The following is a 19,092-nucleotide window of genomic DNA, read 5'->3' as shown; positions in this document are numbered from 1 at the left end:
GTTCAATATTATATTACTAGAAACTGATTTTTTTTTGGATTATGACAGAGATTCACCTTCAAATTTGTATTATAACTGATTTCGTGCTGCTGCTCTTTACGACATCAGATGTTTTTATTAATATAATAATAATAATAAGAAGAAGAAGAAGAAGAAGAATATAGAGTATAGAGATAGTAGATTCAGCTAACATGGTTATAGTATAGTTTTTGCCTAATCTTGATCTAGCTTTTTTATGAAGATTAGTGACTATATCAAAAACAGAACCATCAACAATTGATTAGGGTGTTAATATTTCAGCCTGGATAAAGTATCATCATCCCAGCTGGTGAACATTTGGAAGTGTATGTATGTCTGTTGAAGGCTTTGAAGGCCAGGGGAGACAAACATTTTAAATACCTTGTACTTTAAGAGCAAGACCATAATGTACAGTACTCAAAATTCTGTATAATATGGGCTTAACAATGATATCATGTAATCTCAATTAATTACACTGGTAATTTAAGACTGAGCCTGGGAAACAAATTTCTTCACAACTAAAAAACTCCACTGCTGAATTCTGCATTAACCCCTTAATTTTGTCTGTAGAGACCTAGGAGTCAACTGATTTCGAACAGGGGGAACAGTAAAGGATCGGATTATGCCTTTATAAAGAAGCAGCAGAAAGAGCTTTGAATTTGTAGATGGCAGAGAGTCTTTAGCTTTTGTGAATGTCTTTGCTGTGTTGTTCAAAACTCAGTTTATTGTCCAAATCCACTTGAGGTTTGGTCATTGTTATCCAAAGACGACCATGATTAAAAGTTGTTATTGTTTTTTATGTTATTTAAGATTTTTTGTCGAAAGATTCAATTCAATTCAATTCAGTTTTATTTGTATAGCGCCAATTCATAACAGAAGATATCTCAGGACACTTTTCAAATAGAGCAGGTCTAGACCGAACTCCTTATAACATTATTTACAGAGACCCAACAGTACCACCATGAGCAAGACCTTGGAGACAAGGGCAAGGAAAAACTGCCTGTTAAAAGGCAGAAACCTAGGACAGATCCTTCGGCTCTAGGTGGGTTGTCGTCTGTCTCGACCAGTTGGGGTGAGAGAGAGAGAGAGAGAGAGAGAGAGAGAGAGAGAGAGAGAGAGAGAGAGAGAGAGAGAGAAGAGAGAGAGAGAGAGAGACAGACAGACAGACAGACAGACAGGTTCACAGCAACAACAGTATTGACAATGGCAATCTAGCAGGACCATGGCAGGAGGCTCCACCAGGATCGATAAGAACCTGCGAGACGAGAAAGTACAAGAACTCCGGGGAAGAAGTGGAGTTAGTAACATGCATTAATGGAACATGAATGAGTGCAGAAAGAGAGAGGAAGAGAGGAGCTCAGAGCACCATGGGAAATCCCCCGATAGTCTAGGCCTATAGCAGCATAACTAAGGGATGGTTCAGGACTCACCTGATCCAGCCCTAACTATAAGCTTTATCAAAGAGGAATGTCTTAGGCCTACTCTTGAATGTGGAGAGGGTGTCTGCCTCCCGAACCACAACTGGAAGCTGGTTCCACAGGAGAGGAGCTTGGTAACTGAAGGCTCTGGCTCCTGTTCTACTTTTAGAGACTATAGGAACCACAAGTAGCCCAGCATTCAGAGAACGTAGTGTTCTAGAGGGGTAATAGGGTACTATGAGCTCTTTAAGATATGAAGGGGCCTGACCATGAAGAGCTTTATAGGTGAGGAGGAGGATTTTAAATTCTATTCTACATTTTATAGGGAGCCAATGCAGAGAAGCTAGTACAGGAGAGATGTGATCTCTTTTTCTAGTTCCTGTCAGTACTCGTGCTGCAGCGTTCTGAATTAATTGGAGCGTTTTAATGGACTTATTGGGGCAACCTGATAATAAAGAGTTGCAGTAATCCAGCCTAGAAGTAACAAATGCATGGATTAGTTTTTCTGCATCTGTCTGTGATAGGATGTGTCTAATTTTTGTAATATTGTGTAAATGAAAAAAGGCAGTCCTAGAGGTCTGCTTTATGTGGGAGTTAAATGACAAATCCTGATCAAAGATAACTCCAAGATTCCTGACATTGGTGCTAGAGGCCAAGGTAATGCCATCTAAAGTAACTATATCTTTAGACAGTGTGTCTCTAAGGTTTTTGGGGCCAAGAACAAGAATTTCGTTTTTTCTGAGTTTAACATCAAAAAATTGCAGGTCATCCAGGATTTTATGTCCTTAAGAGAAATTTAGATAATTGATTAATTTCATTGGGCTTAATCGATAGATATAACTGCGTATCATCTGCATAACAGTGAAAGTTAATGGAGTGATTCCTAATAATGTTGTCTAAAGGGAGCATATATAAAGTAAATAGTATTGGTCCAAGTACAGAACCTTGTGGAACTCCATGACTAACTGTAGTATTTATTGAAGATTCATCGTTAACTTGTACAAACTGCGAACAATCTGATAAATATGACTTAAACCAGCTTAGTGCGGTTCCTTTTAATGCCAATTTGATGCTCAAGTCTTTGTAAAAGAATATTATGGTCAATGGTGTCAAATGCAGCACTAAGATCTAATGATACAAGTACAGAGTCTCTGTGCTATGATGAACTCTAAATCCTGACTGAAAATCCTCAAATAAACTATTGTTATGTAGAAAGTCACACAACTCTTTGGCGACTACTTTCTCCAGAATCTTAGAGAGGAAGGGGAGGTTAGAAATCGGTCTATAGTTGGCTAAAACCCCTGGGTCAAGAGTGGACTTTTTAAGAAGGGGTTTAATTACAGCTACTTTAAAGGACTGTGGTACATATCCTGATAATAAAGAAAGATTAATCATATCCAGTAAAGAAGTGCCAATTAAGGGAACAACTTCTTTAAGCAGCCTAGTCGGGATCGGGTCTAACAGACAGGTTGATGGCTTCGATGAAGAAATTATAAAGTTAACTGATGAAGATTGATAGCAGAGAAACAGTCTAAATATATATCTGAGTTTACATTAGTAAAAGTCCCTGAACTTGGAGAGCCACTGATAACTGTTGATGGCAGTTGGTGATTAATTTTCTCTCTAATAGTAATAATTTTATTATAGAAGAAGCTCATAAAGTCGTTGCTACTTAAGTTTATGGGGATATGTGGCTCAATAGAGCTGTGACTCTCTGTCAGCCTGGCTACAGTGCTGAAGAGGAACCTAGGGTTATTCTTATTTTCTTCTATTAGTGCTGAGTAATAGGCTCCTCTGGCATTACGGAGGGCCTTTCTATAAATTTTAAGATTATCTTGCCAATTTGAGCGATATTCTGATAATTTGGAAGAGCGCCATTTCCTTTCAGATTTCCTAGCTATTTGCTTTAACTGGCGGGTTTGGTGGTTATACCAAGGTGCTAGTCTCCTATGTTTTAATAATTTCTTTTTATAGGAGCGATAGAGTCTAATGTTGATCGTAGTGAGCCTGTAGCAGTATCGACAAGATTATCAATTTCAGAGGGACTAAAGTTGTTATAGGACTCTGTTAAATTCAGACATGGCATTGAATTAAACACTGAAGGAATCTCCTCCTTAAATTTAGCTACAGCACTGTCAGATAGACATCTGCTGTAGGAAGTTTTGCCTAATGGCTTATAATCTAATAGTATGAATTCAAAAGTTACTAAATAATGGTCAGATAGGAAAGGATTATGTGGGAAGACTATTAAATGTTCAATATCAATGCCATATGATAGAACAAGGTCAAGAGTGTGATTAAAACAATGAGTTGGTTTATTTACACTCTGACAGAAGCCAATTGAGTCTATTAATGATATAAATGCATTACTAAGGCTGTCATTGTCAACATCCACATGAATATTAAAATCACCTACAATAATTACTTTATCTGATTTAAGGACTAAGCTTGATAAAAACTCTGAGAATTCAGATATAAAATCAGAGTATGGTCCAGGAGCGCGGTACACTATAACAAATAGAACTGGCTGCAGTGTTTTCCAGTTTGGGTGAGAAAGACTAAGAACAAGGCTTTCAAATGAATTATAATTTAGTTTAGGTTTAGGGTCCATTAAAACGCTCGAATCATATATGGCTGCTACTCCACCTCCTCGGCCTGTGCCTCGAGGAATGTGAGTATTAATATGACTGGGGGGGTGGATTCATTTAGGCTAACATACTCCTCGTGGGACAACCAGGTCTCAGTAAGACAAAGTAAATCAATATCATAATCTGATATTAATTCATTCACTAAAACAGCTTTAGAGGACAGAGACCTGATATTTAACAGCCCACATTTCATTCTCTTATTTTGTGCTACTGAGGAGTTGGTTTTAATTTTTATTAGATTTTTATGTTGAACTCCTCTTGTTTTTATTTCTTTAAATAATTTAGGTGGTCAGGGGACAGACACAGTCTCTATGGGGTTTTGGGTGGGTGACTGTTCTAAAGAAAGAGCAGAGAAGTGTGTAAGACAGCAGCTCTGCTTCCTGGTCCTAACTCTGGACTGTCAGGTTTTAGAAATAAACTTCGCCATATTTCTAGATAAGAGAGCCGCTCCATCCAAAGTGGGATGGATGCCGTCTCTCCTAATCAGACCAGGTTTTCCCCAAAAAGGCTTCCAGTTATCAATGAAGCCCACATCGTTTGCTGGACACCACCTCGACAGCCAGCGGTGGAATGACGACATGCGGCTATACATGTCATCACTGGTCACATTGGGCAGGGGTCCAGAGAAAACTACGGTGTCCGACATTGTCTTAGCATAGTTACACACCGACTCCACATTAATCTTAGTGACCTCCGATTGGCGTAAACGGGTGTCGTTACCGCCGACGTGGATAACAATCTTACTGTATTTACGTTTATCTTTAGCCAGCAGTTTTAAATTTGATTCAATGTCGCCCGCTCTGGCCCCAGGGATACATTTAACTATGGCCGCTGGCTTCACTAACTTCACGTTTCTGACTATGGAGCTGCCAATAACCAGAGTTGGTTCCTCAGCGGGTGTATCGCTGAGTGGGGAAAATGTATTAGAAACATGAATGGGTTGGTGGTGAACTGTGGGCTTCAGTGTTTTAGTCTTCCTTCGCTCAGTCACCCAGCCTCCCTGTCTGCCCGGCTGCTCGGGAACTACTGGGGGAACTACCAGGGGATCTACCGGAGGATATACCGGGGGAACTACCGGGTAAATAACCGCTGTAACGAGTAAAACTAATGTATATTTAGCGTTCACTGACAGAGCTACAGCACCAAACAGTGTACACAGAGCAGGAAGTGAACCGGGAATGAGTCTGTACGCTTACCGTAGCACGTCACACAGAGCTAGCTGATGACAGTAGAAAGATGTGTCTGTGGCGAATATATATGTTTAAATGATTATATTAATATGAACAGTGTTTGATGGCCAGTCAACTATTGGGTTGCATTAACTTCCTAGTTAACTTGAGTCAACTAGGAAAATGTTTAGTTGAGGACCAGACTAATAGTATTATTGTTCATTTGACTGGAAGTTGCCTTCATGGCATATTTGCCATGAAATATTTGACACTTTAGGAGTAAGAACATGTTGTATTGGCACATAATCTTATTGACATGCTACTACAACTGAGACTAATAAAACATTAATGATGCTAAATATGCAAAAACTATAGATTGCAGATCATTTATCACCATTGATGAACCTGACAGGGGATTACAGTGTTTTGCCCTAAAAATCACAAATGTCTGGTAGTTTTTGCTTTATTCTTTGCATTACATTTACAATGTTCAAATCTCAGCCGGCAAGCAGAAGTTGGAACAACACCACTGACTGAGCACTAAAATGCTGTTTGGCAGGAGGACAGTTACCAGTGCTAAAGTGCACGTGTTATTACATATAGTAAAGCACATGTCAAGCATGGCAATTTCTCCCATTCTTTACAGTAAAACTTGCAAGGAAAGACTGAAAATAAAACATAATTCCAAAGGTAGTACAGTCCTGATTCAATGTTCAACAAAGCAACATAACACATCCAGTATCACTATTACTGTTAGCAGATCAGTTTAACACTGACACTCACTGACAGTAACATCATGAAAAGTTGTTGGCTACGTTACCTATTAAAGGTGAAAATAATCTGCCCGAAGCTGATGAGTGAAGATGAGACCAACCAGAGAGAATAAACATGCAACTCTCAGGCGGAGGTATTTAAAGGTCTGACAATTCAGATAAACAGTTCAACCTCTCATTAAAAGAAGATAACAGATCAGCTGTGATTTACAGAATGAACCTTGAACAGTTTAAGTCAACAGTTCAAATCTTTATGAGTTTGACCATAAAGCTCAGATAATGTAGTTTTAGGCGTAGGTACCACATGATCGTGTACCTTTTTGGTGCTGAGTCACTCAGCTGTGCAAACTATGCAAACTATAAAGCTGAGGATAACAGAAAACACTTAAAACACCTAATCCAATTCAATTCAGTTTTATTTGTATAGCTCCAATTCATAACAGAAGTTATCTCAGGACACTTTTCAAATAGAGCAGGTCTAGACTGAACTCCTTATAACATCATTTACAGAAACCCAACAGTTCCACCATGAGCAAGAGCTTGAAGACAGTGCCAAGGAAAAGCTTCCTTTTAAGAGGCAGAAACCTCAGACAGTAGACAATAATAACAATAATATCAGTGATATTAGCAGTGGGAGTCAAGCAGGACCATGGCAGCAGGCAGCACCAGGATCCATGAGAACCTGCATGTTGTGGGGTTCTATTTCAAACACCTAATAAACTCAGGTGTAGTCTGAAGATATGGTTGGTGTAATTTAAGGTAAAAAAAAAATGTAAAGGTGATAATATTTACAGAAAGTTTGAAAAAGGATAAACAAATGCTATTTACAATGTTTCAAAAATAAATAAATACATAAAACTATCACAACAAGTACTTCTTCAATTATTCATTATTGCGGTCTCTGCTGCCGCTCTCCTCATCTTAAACTTTTCCACGTAGGCACGTGGAAGGGCAAGGAGGTCCCAGAACAGAGCCATACCACCAAATGTAATATTCTGCTCTGGACATAGAAGTTCTTTTGACAAAAGTGGTCCTGACTGAACAAGTTATTATGGCAAGAATTAATATTACAAACAACACATCACACTATGAGAAAGCACAAGAACTCCGGGGAAGAAGTGAAGTTAGTAACATGCATTAATGGGACATGAATGAGTGCAGAAAGAGAGAGGAAGAGAGGAGCTCAGTGCACCATGGGAAATCCCCCGATAGTCTAGGCCTATAGCAGCATAACTAAGGGATGGTTCAGGACTCACCTGATCCAGCCCTAACTATAAGCTTTATCAAAGAAATGTAGTAGAAATGAGAGGTAGTTTGGAAGCTTTAACAATAGCGCTTTATGAATGAATAACAGAAGATGGTGATTTCTTCTTGACTGTAGGGAAGTCCTTGTGTCATGAACCTGCTCTAGGCTCATGACAAAGTAGGGAGAGCACACAGAGAATTTAAATGTTTTAAACTGTAATGGAAAATTTTAATACACTATAATACACTATATGTAACCTCGTGCTTATGAACTACTGTGTGTGCAAAATGTAAATCTGTTCCAAGGTTGCTCTCAGCACCTGTTAATTTTCCCACACGATAAAGACTAACAGTCAACCTGTGGTTACAATGTCTCTGTTATTGAGGGAGGAGAGGATGAACCCGGTGGAGACTGGCTCCAGGCATCTCCTATGAATACAAGGTCATGATGCTCGTTAGCATGACTAGCTGTTATCTACTTTGTGCCTCCTGTTTTTACTCTTCAATAAATAAGGGTGCAGCCCTGAGAAGGGAGACCTTCTCAGGGCTGAGAGAGAGAGAGAGAGAGAGAGAGAGATTACTGATCAGCCATTTATAAAGACCAGCAATCAGAACACACCAGGTGTAGCCCATCTGGTGGCCACACCCTCTGCCACTCTGTCTCCTGTAAAGAAGGGAAAAAGACCCAGACCAACCAGAGGGGGGAGGGGTCATCACACTTGCAACCCTTTGATACAGAGAACAGTGGTGGGTACGAAATATGTCATTGGTTGTAAAGCTTAATGCACTGTGATATTTAGGTGGCTGCACCCCAGATTGCTCCTGATGCTGTGCATTGGTGATGGATGGATGTGTATGAATGAGTTAGTTCAGTCTGATGGGCTTTGCCAGAGTTTTGAGTGGTCAGAAGACTAGCACTATACAAGTACAGTCCATTTAACAAACACAGTTTAACTGCTGAAGTGTTGATAGGGTTGGTGAGCACCATCTAGTGGACAGATTATAGAATTGTATAATCTGATGTGTGTATTTCTGAGGTTAGACCGGTTCTGACGTCACTCTGGTGTTTGTTAGACTTAGACTGTGAAGTTTTGAGGCGTCCTCAGATCAAATGCACACAGACACCAGGACTGACGAAGAAGAAAGGAACAGCTTCTTCTCTCCCAGTGTTTCCTCCACACATGAAGGTAGAAAGTGTCTGTAAATTGACCTGAAGTGAGTTCAGCAGGTGAGAATCCTACCAGAGAAATGTGTAAATGTTTGATCATCAGGATGACTTTGATCACATTGTGCTGTATTTCTGACGCTTCATGGATGCTTCAAAATATGAATATGGATGAATTTGTTGAATGTGTAAATATTTCTTATTATTATTCTTGACTCTTTACTTGAGTTCTGGTAAGTTAAAGATCGATGATTTGAGGATTATTTTCAGATTTCACTTTTAATGGCTCACAGGAAATGATCAGTGAAAAATGCGGAGCTGACAGGTCAGAGAGCTGCCCTACAACATGTTATTCATGTGGTTTCTGTGGTCTCTGTTCTAGTGCATGTCAGTCATCAAGGTAGCCAACAAACAGGATGTCTACGTTCTCTACCTCCCGAATGAAGCTTACACGCTATATTATGGTTTCATAATGTATTTATAAATATACCTATTTTTTCTCACCAAGCATCACACAATTTCCATTCCAGTTCAGTAGAATCAGGTAACTACACGAACTGGCTGCTAAGAGACAAAATGGTGGTGCAATACCACACAAATAATTATTGAACACCACCATGGTAGATTTAGTGATAAACATAATATATGAATTATTAAAATGTTTTCTAAGCAAGAACAAATTGAATAAATATAAAGAAATAGTGCTGCCACATTAAATTATGGGACAAATTTTGGAATTATAACAAAACTAAAGTTTTAAAGAAGGATGAGAAGAATTTTATTTCTAAGAAATTAATTTTGGGGCTGCCATAAATATGTTGCTAAGAAAAGACAATCATGGGGTTGCTGTTCCAAAGTATCTACTTTTCTAATTTAGTTTAATTTATTTTACCAGGATAATCCACTCAATCAATACGGATTACCAAATTATGGATATAAAAAAGTAATTTGGGCATTATATATTATAAATGTGTGGGTCTGTCCTGAGATCTGAAGATAAACAGTAGAAACAGATATCCAAAAGTACTGGATAAATGGTGGCATGACAGCACAGAACCGTAATCAGTAACAGACATGAAGGTTGACTACACAATCGCTTTACGGTTGGATGAAGACAGACATCCTTTAGTTCTGTACAAGAAGCCCAGTTTTAGTTTACATTTTTGAGTCAGCTGCTGAATATGGGTCTGGCCTACCAGGGATATAAAATCATACATTGGCAAAGAAAAACAGAATGTTAAAGCACTGATTGAGAATAATTATGTTATTTATATATAAGGTAAACAGAAAAGGGCCATGGATAGACCCCTGTAGAATCCCAGCTCTGGTGGTAAAATGTCATCAGCAAAAACAGTCTGAGCTCTGCAGGTAAGAGTGGAGTCAGTTAAGCACAGTGTCATCTAGACTTATAGACTGTAGTTGGTGGAGTAGGATTTTATGTTTAACTATGTCAGATGCTTTAGAAAGATCATGAAAAGGGCAGCACAGAATAGTTTTTATCCAGGGAGGAAACAGTGTTATCAGTGACTGAAGGTGCAGCTGTTAAACCAGACTGCTGTGGCTGAAGTAGGTTTAGTCAGTCAATAATAGTTGTAAGTTGACCAGTGCTAGTTTGGATATTGGGTGGTAATCGTTAAGATCAGATACATCACCAGTTTGGTTTACTATGGCACTTTTCTATGAAGCTGGGATCATGCCTGTTAAAAAGGTTAGATTAACAATATGTGGATCTGGTAGAGCGTGGAGGTTCTGTTCCAATCCTGCAATCTCGTCAGCAAGATGAGCTCAGCTGACAGAGCCGGAGGGAGTCATGGATTGTGGTGGGGTGGCTGGGAGGCCAGTACAAAGGCTACAGAAGAGTGTGAACAATGCAATTGACCAGTTGTGGGGGGTAGAAACCGTTGACGGGGAGGGCTCTGGCACTTACACAATGGACCCTCGGACCTAGCACTGGAATAAATGTGCAAAAATCCAGAAAGATCCAAGGTGCTGATACATTTGTATCCAGACAGAAGATTAGAGAGTGGATCTTGGACAGATTTTATTTTTATATGATGTAATATCATATAATATGATATGATGTACAGATCTGTACTTAATACAGATCCATAAACTGTAAAGCATTGGATCTTTCTGGATACAAGTTGTTTTTGTCCAGTGCGGTGTGGAAGTGGGTCGCCCAGAGCGATGACATGGTTGCAGCAGAAGTGATCCAAAGACAGAACATCAAGCAGGGAAAACTAACCAACACAGGCTCAACAAGTTGGCTGCTGCAGAAACAGGCTTCAGCTGGTGGTATGTAGTGTCTTGACAGCCAGTATAAGTGGTCCTAATTGGCTATCTTAAATTCCAGGTCTGATGACTCAAATCCTTTATCAAGTTAAAATGTATAGTTAAAACCCACCAAGATCAAGAAACTGGATAAATAGTGCATTTATGTCAGGGCCTCTGACAGGTAGACATGCTCCAGTGCACTGTAAATAATTCAATTCAATTCAATTCAATTTTATTTGTATAGCGCCAATTCATAACAGAAGTTATCTCAGGACACTTTTCAAATAGAGCAGGTCTAGACCGAACTCTTTATAACATTAATTACAGAGACCCAACAGTACCACCATGAGCAAGCACTTGGAGACAAGGGCAAGGAAAAACTGCCTGTTAAAAGGCAGAAACCTAGGACAGATCCTCCGGCTCTAGGTGGGTGGTCGTCTGTCTCGACCAGTTGGGGTGAGAGAGAGAGAGAGAGAGAGAGAGAGAGAGAGAGAGAGAGAGAGAGAGAGAGAGAGAGAGAGAGAGAGAGAGAGAGAGAGAGAGAGAGGTGCACAGCAAATACTGGTGTAGGAACCTTGTGCATGTTGTACTGGTTGCAAGTGGAACAATTAAACCAAGGGGTTAACATTCGTGCAGCTGTGTAGTTCCTCTGTGTATCTAATTTCTGTGTACCTATAGACAACTGATCACTTTGATCACACATGTTACTTCATACTGTACACTCAGGGTGTATCAGGAGGTTGAAAATGTTAACCGTGTTTGGAGTTTTTGTCATAGTTTTATTATTTAAATGTCCAAGTTTGATGAGATCATAAGATACAAAAACTGTTGGTGTGGTGGAATACATTTGGGAAACTTTACTTTGTCTGCTGCTGCATTCAATCTTTCAGTGCTGATCTTTATTTTATTAGAGGGTTAGTTAGCACCATCTAGTGGACAGATTATAGAACTGTATAATCTGATGTGTGTCTTTCTGAGGTTAGACTGGTTCTGACGTCACTCTGGTGTTTGTTAGACTTAGACTGTGAAGTTTTGAGGGTGTGACGGCGTCCTCAGATCAAATGCACACAGACACCAGGACTGACGAGGAAGGAAGGAGCAGCTTATTCTCTCCCAGTATTTCCTCCACACATGAAGGTATAAAGTGTCTGTAAATTGACCTGAAGTGAGTTCAGCGGGTGGGAATCCTACCAGAGTAGGTAAATGTAAATGTTTGATCATCAGGATGACTTTGATCACATTGTGCTGTATTTCTGACGCTTCATGGATGCTTCAAAATATGAATATGGATGAATTTGTTGAGTGTAAATATTCTTGATTCTTTACGTGAGTTCTGTTAGAGTTGATGATTTGAGGATTATTTTCATGTATCACTTTTAATGGCTCACAGGAAATGATCAGTAAAAAATGCAGAGTTGACAGGTTGGAGAGCTGCCCCAGAACATGTTTTTAATGTGGTTACTGTGGTCTCTGTTCTAGTGCATGTCAGTCATCAAAGTAGTCAACAAACAGGATGTCTACGTTCTCTACCTTCCGAATGAAGCAGTTACACGCTGCTATGGTTTCATAATATATAACTACACTAACTGGCTGCTAAGGGACAAAATGGTGGTGCAATACCACAAAAATAATTATTGAATGCCACCATGGTAGATTTAGTGATAAAAATAGAATATATGAATTATTAAAATGTTTTCTGAGCAAGAACAAATTGAATAAATATAAAGAAATAGTGCTGCCATGTTAAATTATGGGACACAATTTGGAATTATAACAAAACCAAAGTTTTAAAGAAGGATGAGAAGAATTTTATTTCTAAGAAATTAATTTTGGGGCTGCCATAAATATGTTGCTAAGAAAAGACAATCATGGGGTTGCTGTTCCAAAGTATCTACTTTTCTAATTTAGTTTACTTTATTTTACCAGGATAATCCACTCAATCAATACGGATTACCAAATTATGGATATAAAAAAGTAATTTGGGCATTATAAATTAGAAATGTGGGGGTCTGTCCTAAAATCTGAAGATAAACAGTAAAAACAGATCCAAAAGTACTGGATAAATGGTGGCATGACACCACAGAACCATAATCAATAACAGACATGAAGGTTGACTGCTACTTTATGGTTGGATGAAGACAGACATCCTTTAATTCTGTACAAGAAGACAAAACTAAAATAGTAAAAATAGTTGCGAATTTCTTTTGTATAATAAAAAAAAGATCAAAGACAGAAGAAGCTCCAGTAATTTGTAATGTATGAAGGGATGTGGAACATTTCTAAGATTCCTATTGTAAGGTCTACTACCACTACTCTTTGGTACCAGTATCAGTAGAAGTAGCAGTACTAACAGTAGTTGTATCAATAGAAATAGAAGTAAAGTGTTACACACACGTGAAGTGTGGTTTTATGTACAACATTCCCAAATTTGGTTGCAATCAATACAGAATTAAAGAATTATGTCCCGTTAAGTGCATCAGGTCATGCCTTTAAATGTTCAATAACCAATTACAGACAAACAATAAGTGATACCCAAACACAAACCTATAAGTCTTCTTTGATTGCATCAATATATACTGTGTTTACATTTTGGTGAATATTAGATGAAATATTTGCAAAAAGAAGCTAAAAATGTTTTCATTAAAAAATCCAAAAAGGCACAATATTTTTACAGTGTGAATGGGCGTGGCCTATATTCGCATAATCCAACGGAGGGCACTGTACAAAAATTATTCTACTCCTTATGGGTTCATGAGTTATTAGCAAAAACGTAAAAAATTCTTAATAACCGACCACATGGTGTCAAGCATTTGTCAAATACTTTGGTGACATTTAATCAGACACTTTCTACTGTGCGTACAGTACTAATAACATTAAGACATTTACAGTAACTGTGGACTCACTGAGAAAATGTGCATATTTTGAAAACTATAGAGATGTTGAGCAGACCATAAGCTGCAGTGAGGTAAACTTTGTTCACAATTAAGTTAACGTGTTAAAAAAAACTCCAGCTCTGTAGGACGTACGGGTGAATTTATTTTGGTTTGTGTTTCTATGTTCTGGCACTATTGAATACATGCTTTAATATGTTTAGCACATCTTTATGGGGTGTACCAGGGTTGATAATTAAGCATGTACAGTTTTTCAGATTTTGATGCATACATGGTAAATGGATTGTACTCTTATAGTCTTTCTAGTCTTTTTGACCAGTATTCAAAACCTTGTTGTAATAAAAGTCCATCCTCATTACTTGCTTTTGGGACCAGTTGGGTTTTGGGTTACTGTTTAGAACTTTTATTTTTTCTGTTGACATTTGTAGATATTTTGGGCTCACACATCCAACCAATAGTATCTTATAACAATATATTGTTGTATCTTTATAGGGAAGGCAGATGGGGACACCTAAACAGGTCGTCTTGGGAACTTTGGAGGATTTGGGAGCCGAGGACTTAAAAATATTCAAGTGGTACCTGCAGCAGTCAGAGGTCCTGGCAGGCTTCCCAGCAATCCCAAAGAGTCGACTGGAGAATGCAGACAGGGTGGACACAGTGGATCAGATGGTGCAGACCTACTGTATAAACACTATCAAAGTGACCAGAATGGTTCTGGAGAAGATGAATCTAAATAATATGGTTGAGAATTTATCAAACACCATCACAAAACCTACAGGTAGGTCATTAAAAAGGATCTGCTAAAGTAAGAAGGTGAATATTACATAATGTGTGCATAAGTAAGGTAATTGACAATTGACAGTGACAGGGCTGTCTAGACTATTGGAAGAACACACATATTTTTTAAATTGATGCTATATGACCCGAGAAAACAGAGAAAAGGGGTTGTGGTATTCCCTTTTGCTCAAAAGGTATAAATGCTACAATAATTGAACTTGACTGGGCCACAACTGTCATGATTTAAGGTTAAACCAGACTTTGCTGCCAGACAACTGTGAATGTTGAAATGGTGAAGGGGAATTATCCAGGGAAGGCTTGGCAGAGAGAATCCAGGGAATGAGGGCTGGCTGACGGCAGATGGTGATAGTTTCTGTTAGGCAGTGGTGATTGATGGCAGGCAGGTGTGCAGAGAGGAGGATCCTGGAGCCTGAGAGAGGGAAGAGACCAATCCCCACACACAATGTCATGTTTCCCTTTAAAGAGGAGCAACTCTGGGAGCAATCTACAAAAAAGCAACGAGATACAGTGTCCTGATTCAAGGCAATTTAAATGAACATAGAAATGTGCTTATCGTTTTTAGATGACTCCCATTTACTGCAACATCCTCTCAACTATGACATCTCATTTTTATTCATTCAGATATTCTTTCGGAGTGTCAGCATAAACTCAAATCCAACCTGAAGAAAAAGTTTCAATATGTTTTCGAGAAAATCACAAAAGCAAGGAAGGAAATGCAAGGAAATTCAAAACATCTACATGACATCTACACTGAGATCTACATCATGATGGAAGAAACTGGAGAGGTCAACATGGAGCATGAGGTCAGAAAAATTGAAACAGCATCCTGGAAACCAGATAGACCAGAAACAACAATCAGACAAGAAGACATCTTTAAACCCTCACCTGGAAGAGATGAACCAATCAGAACAGTGATGACAAAGGGAGTGGCTGGCATTGGGAAAACAGTCTTAACACAGAAGTTCACTCTGGACTGGGCTGAAGACAAAGCCAACCAGGACATACAGTTCATATTTCCATTCACTTTCAGAGAGCTGAATGTGCTGAAAGAGAAAAAGTACAGCTTGGTAGAACTTGTTCATCTCTTCTTTACTGAAACCAAAGAAGCAGGAATCTACAGGTTTGAAGAGTTCCAGGTTGTGTTCATCTTTGACGGTCTGGATGAGTGTCGACTTCCTCTGGACTTCCACAACACTGAGATCCTGACTGATGTTACAGAGTCTACCTCAGTGGATGTGCTGCTGACAAACCTCATCAGGGGGAAACTGCTTCCCTCTGCTCGCCTCTGGCTAACCTCACGACCTGCAGCAGCCAATCAGATCCCTCCTGAGTGTGTTGACATGGTGACAGAGGTCAGAGGGTTCACTGACCCACAGAAGGAAGAGTACTTCAGGAAGAGGTTCAGAGATCAGGAGCAGGCCAGCAGAATCATCTCTCACATCAAGACATCACGAAGCGTCCACATCATGTGCCACATCCCAGTCTTCTGCTGGATCACTGCTACAGTTCTGGAGGATGTGTTGAAGACCAGAGAGGGAGGAGAGCTGCCTAAGACCCTGACTGAGATGTACATCTACTTCCTGGTGGTTCTGTACAAACTGAAGAACATCAAGTATGATGGAGGAACTGAGACAGATCCACACTGGAGTCCAGATAACAGGAAGATGATTGAGTCTCTGGGAAAACTGGCTTTTGAGCAGCTGCAGAAAGGCAACCTGATCTTCTATGAATCAGACCTGACAGAGTGTGGCATCGATATCAGCGCAGCCTTAGTGTACTCAGGAGTGTTCACACAGATCTTTAAAGAGGAGAGAGGACTGTTCCAGGACAAGGTCTTCTGCTTCATCCATCTGAGTGTTCAGGAGTTTCTGGCTGCTCTTCATGTCCATCTGACATTCATCAACTCTGGAGTCAATCTGCTGGCAGAACAACAAACAACATCCTGGTGGGGACTGTTTCTATTTAGCAACAAACCTGAACCAACAAATCTCTACCAGAGTGCTGTGGACAAGGCCTTACAGAGTCAAAATGGACACCTGGACTTGTTCCTCCGCTTCCTCCTGGGTCTTTCACTGCAGACCAATCAGACTCTCCTACGAGGTCTGCTGACACAGATAGGAAGTAGCTCACAGACCAATCAGGAAACAGTTGGGTACATCAAGGAAAAGATCAATGACAATATTTCCCCAGAGAGAAGCATCAATCTGTTCCACTGTCTGAATGAACTGAATGATCGTTCTCTAGTGGAGGAGATCCAACAGTCCCTGAGTTCAGGAAGTCTCTCTACAGATAAACTGTCTCCTGCTCAGTGGTCAGCTCTGGGCTTCATCTTACTGTCATCAGGAAAAGATCTGGATGTGTTTGACCTAAAGAAATACTCTGCTTCAGAGGAGGCTCTTCTGAGACTGCTGCCAGTGGTCAAAGCCTCCAGCAAAGCTCTGTAAGTGGATTGGTAATAGATAAATTAACTGAGTAAAATGTACTACATGCATTTGATGAAAAATAAAACTTTTTCATCTATTAATTTTTCTTAAGGCTGACCAGCTGTAACCTCTCAGAGAGAAGCTGTAAAGCTCTGTCCTCAGTTCTCAGCTCCCAGTCCTCTAGTCTGAGAGAGCTGGACCTGAGTAACAACGACCTGCATGATTCAGGAGTGAAGCTTCTCTCTGCTGGACTGGAGAGTCCACACTGTAAACTGGGAACTCTGAGGTCAGGATTCAACAGTTTGTTACACGGATTACTGTTGCATAGCTTTAAATTAGCTGTTTTACCAATTCTTTGCAACTTTTGTTCCTAGGAATAGCTTTTCCCTAGTGTATTGCTTTATTTCCCTTAATTTGATGTTCAGTCCTTGGAAGCAATTTCTGGAGCCAATTGAGGGAAAACTTTTAAATTAAACATATAGCAACTCAGGTCAACCATTTTTATTGGTATCATCTGACTGAATTTTGACGACTAATTCCAGGTTGTCAGGCTGTCTGATCACAGACGAAGGCTGTTGTTCTCTGGCCTCAGCTCTGAGATCCAACCCCTCCCATCTGAGAGAGCTGGACCTGAGCTACAACCATCCAGGAGACTCAGGAGTCAAGTTGCTGTGTGCTGGACTGGGGAATCCAGACTGGAGACTGGACACTCTCAGGTACAACTAACACTGTTTCTTGGTTACACTGACAAACTAAGGAACACTGATTCATGTTGAACAGCATTTAACATGAGTATTGGATGGAGAATCACTCAGTAATTCATAATCCAAGAGAATATTCTGGTTTGACTGGGTTTCTTCCTCCAGGGTGGACCATGGTGGAGAACAGAGACTGAAATCTGGTCTGAAGAAGTGTAAGTGCAGATTCAGTTTGACTACTGAGAACAGAACAGAATTTACTAATTAAAACTATATTATTAAATAAACAATAAACAAAGCTAAGCATGGAATTAGATGATAAACTGCTGTGTTGTGTCTTTTTCTCTCCATCAGATTTCTGTGAACTCACAGTGGACCCAAACACAGTGAACAGAAAGCTCAGACTGTCTGACAACAACAGGAAGGTGACACTGGAGCAGAAATATCAGTCATATCCTGATCATCCAGAGAGATTTGACTACTGGTATCAGCTGCTGTGTAGAAATGGTCTGACTGGTTGCTGTTACTGGGAGGTCGAGTGGGAAGGAGAGGTTTGTGTAGCAGTGACTTACAGAGGAATCAGCAGGAGAGGAAACAGTGATTACAGCAGGTTTGGAGGAAATGATCAGTCCTGGACTCTGACGTGCTCTGAGGATGGATACACCGTCTGGCACAATAACAGAGAAACTGTCATCTGTCTCTCCTCCTCCTTCTTCTCCTCTGTCTCTAACAGAGTAGCAGTGTATGTGGACTGTCCTGCTGGCACTCTGTCCTTCTACAGAGTCTCCTCTGACACACTGATCCACCTCCACACCTTCAACACCACATTCACTAAACCTCTGTATCCTGGGTTTCTGTTCTGGTCGTATGACTCCTCAGTGTCTCTGTGTTCTCTGTAGGAGGGAAACAACCTCACAATATTATAATAAACCTGTGCACTTTTCACTTCAAGGCCACCGTACTTGTGTTCAAACTGACTGTGTTCATCTTTAAGTTTCATGTGTTTTGTCTGCAATGAGGAGGAGCCTGTGTACAGGTGTGTGTTTGTGAGGAGGATCCTGTGTACAGGTGTGTGTTTGTGAGGAGGATCCTGTGTACAGGTGTGTGTTTGTGAGGAGGATCCTGTGTACAGGTGTGTGTTTGTGAGGAGGAGCCTGTGTACAGGTGTGTGTGTGTTTGTGAGGAGGAGCCTGTGTACAGGTGTGTGTGTGTGTTAGTAAGGCGGAGCCTGTGTACAGGTGTGTGTGTGTTAGTAAGGCGGAGCCTGTGTACAGGTGTGTGTTAATAAGGAGGAGCCTGTGTACAGGTGTGTGTTTGTGAGGAGGAGCCTGTGTACAGGTGTGTGTTAGTAAGGCAGAGCCTGTGTACAGGTGTGTGTTTGTGAGGAGGAGCCTGTGTACAGGTGTGTGTTTGTGAGGAGGAGCCTGTGTACAGGTGTGTGTTTGAGGAGGAGCCTGTGTACAGGTGTGTGTTTGTGAGGAGGAGCCTGTGTACAGGTGTGTGTTAGTGAGGAGGAGCCTGAGTACAGGTGTGTGTTAGTAAGGAGGAGACTGAGCTGAGCCTGTGTCAGTG

The 19,092-nt window shown here is 40.2% G+C and overlaps 1 protein-coding gene across 6 annotated transcripts; it reads left to right on the top strand.

Moving 5' to 3' along the window:
- The first annotated feature begins 4,393 nt into the window (after nt 1-4,393).
- On the top strand, nt 4,394-18,476 carry LOC127368341 (NACHT, LRR and PYD domains-containing protein 3). 6 transcript variants are annotated; one of them, XM_051409027.1, is made up of 7 exons: nt 4,394-5,162; nt 14,094-14,379; nt 15,021-16,839; nt 16,935-17,108; nt 17,365-17,538; nt 17,689-17,735; nt 17,875-18,476. In XM_051409027.1, exons 1-7 carry the CDS (start codon nt 5,016-5,018, stop codon nt 18,417-18,419), a joined length of 3,192 nt encoding a protein of 1,063 aa, XP_051264987.1. In that variant the 5' UTR covers nt 4,394-5,015; the 3' UTR covers nt 18,420-18,476. The 6 variants fall into 6 exon arrangements, with proteins under 6 accessions (XP_051264987.1, XP_051264992.1, XP_051264990.1 ...); XM_051409032.1 differs by lacking the exon at nt 4,394-5,162 and adding an exon at nt 8,370-8,499; XM_051409030.1 differs by lacking the exon at nt 4,394-5,162 and adding an exon at nt 8,439-8,458.
- The last annotated feature ends 616 nt before the right edge of the window (nt 18,477-19,092 follow it).

Source organism: Dicentrarchus labrax, unplaced genomic scaffold, assembly GCF_905237075.1.
Source record: "Dicentrarchus labrax unplaced genomic scaffold, dlabrax2021, whole genome shotgun sequence".
NCBI lineage: Eukaryota > Metazoa > Chordata > Actinopteri > Moronidae > Dicentrarchus > Dicentrarchus labrax.
Note: the sequence above shows the minus strand (reverse complement) of the source record. Positions and strands in the feature narration are given on the sequence as shown.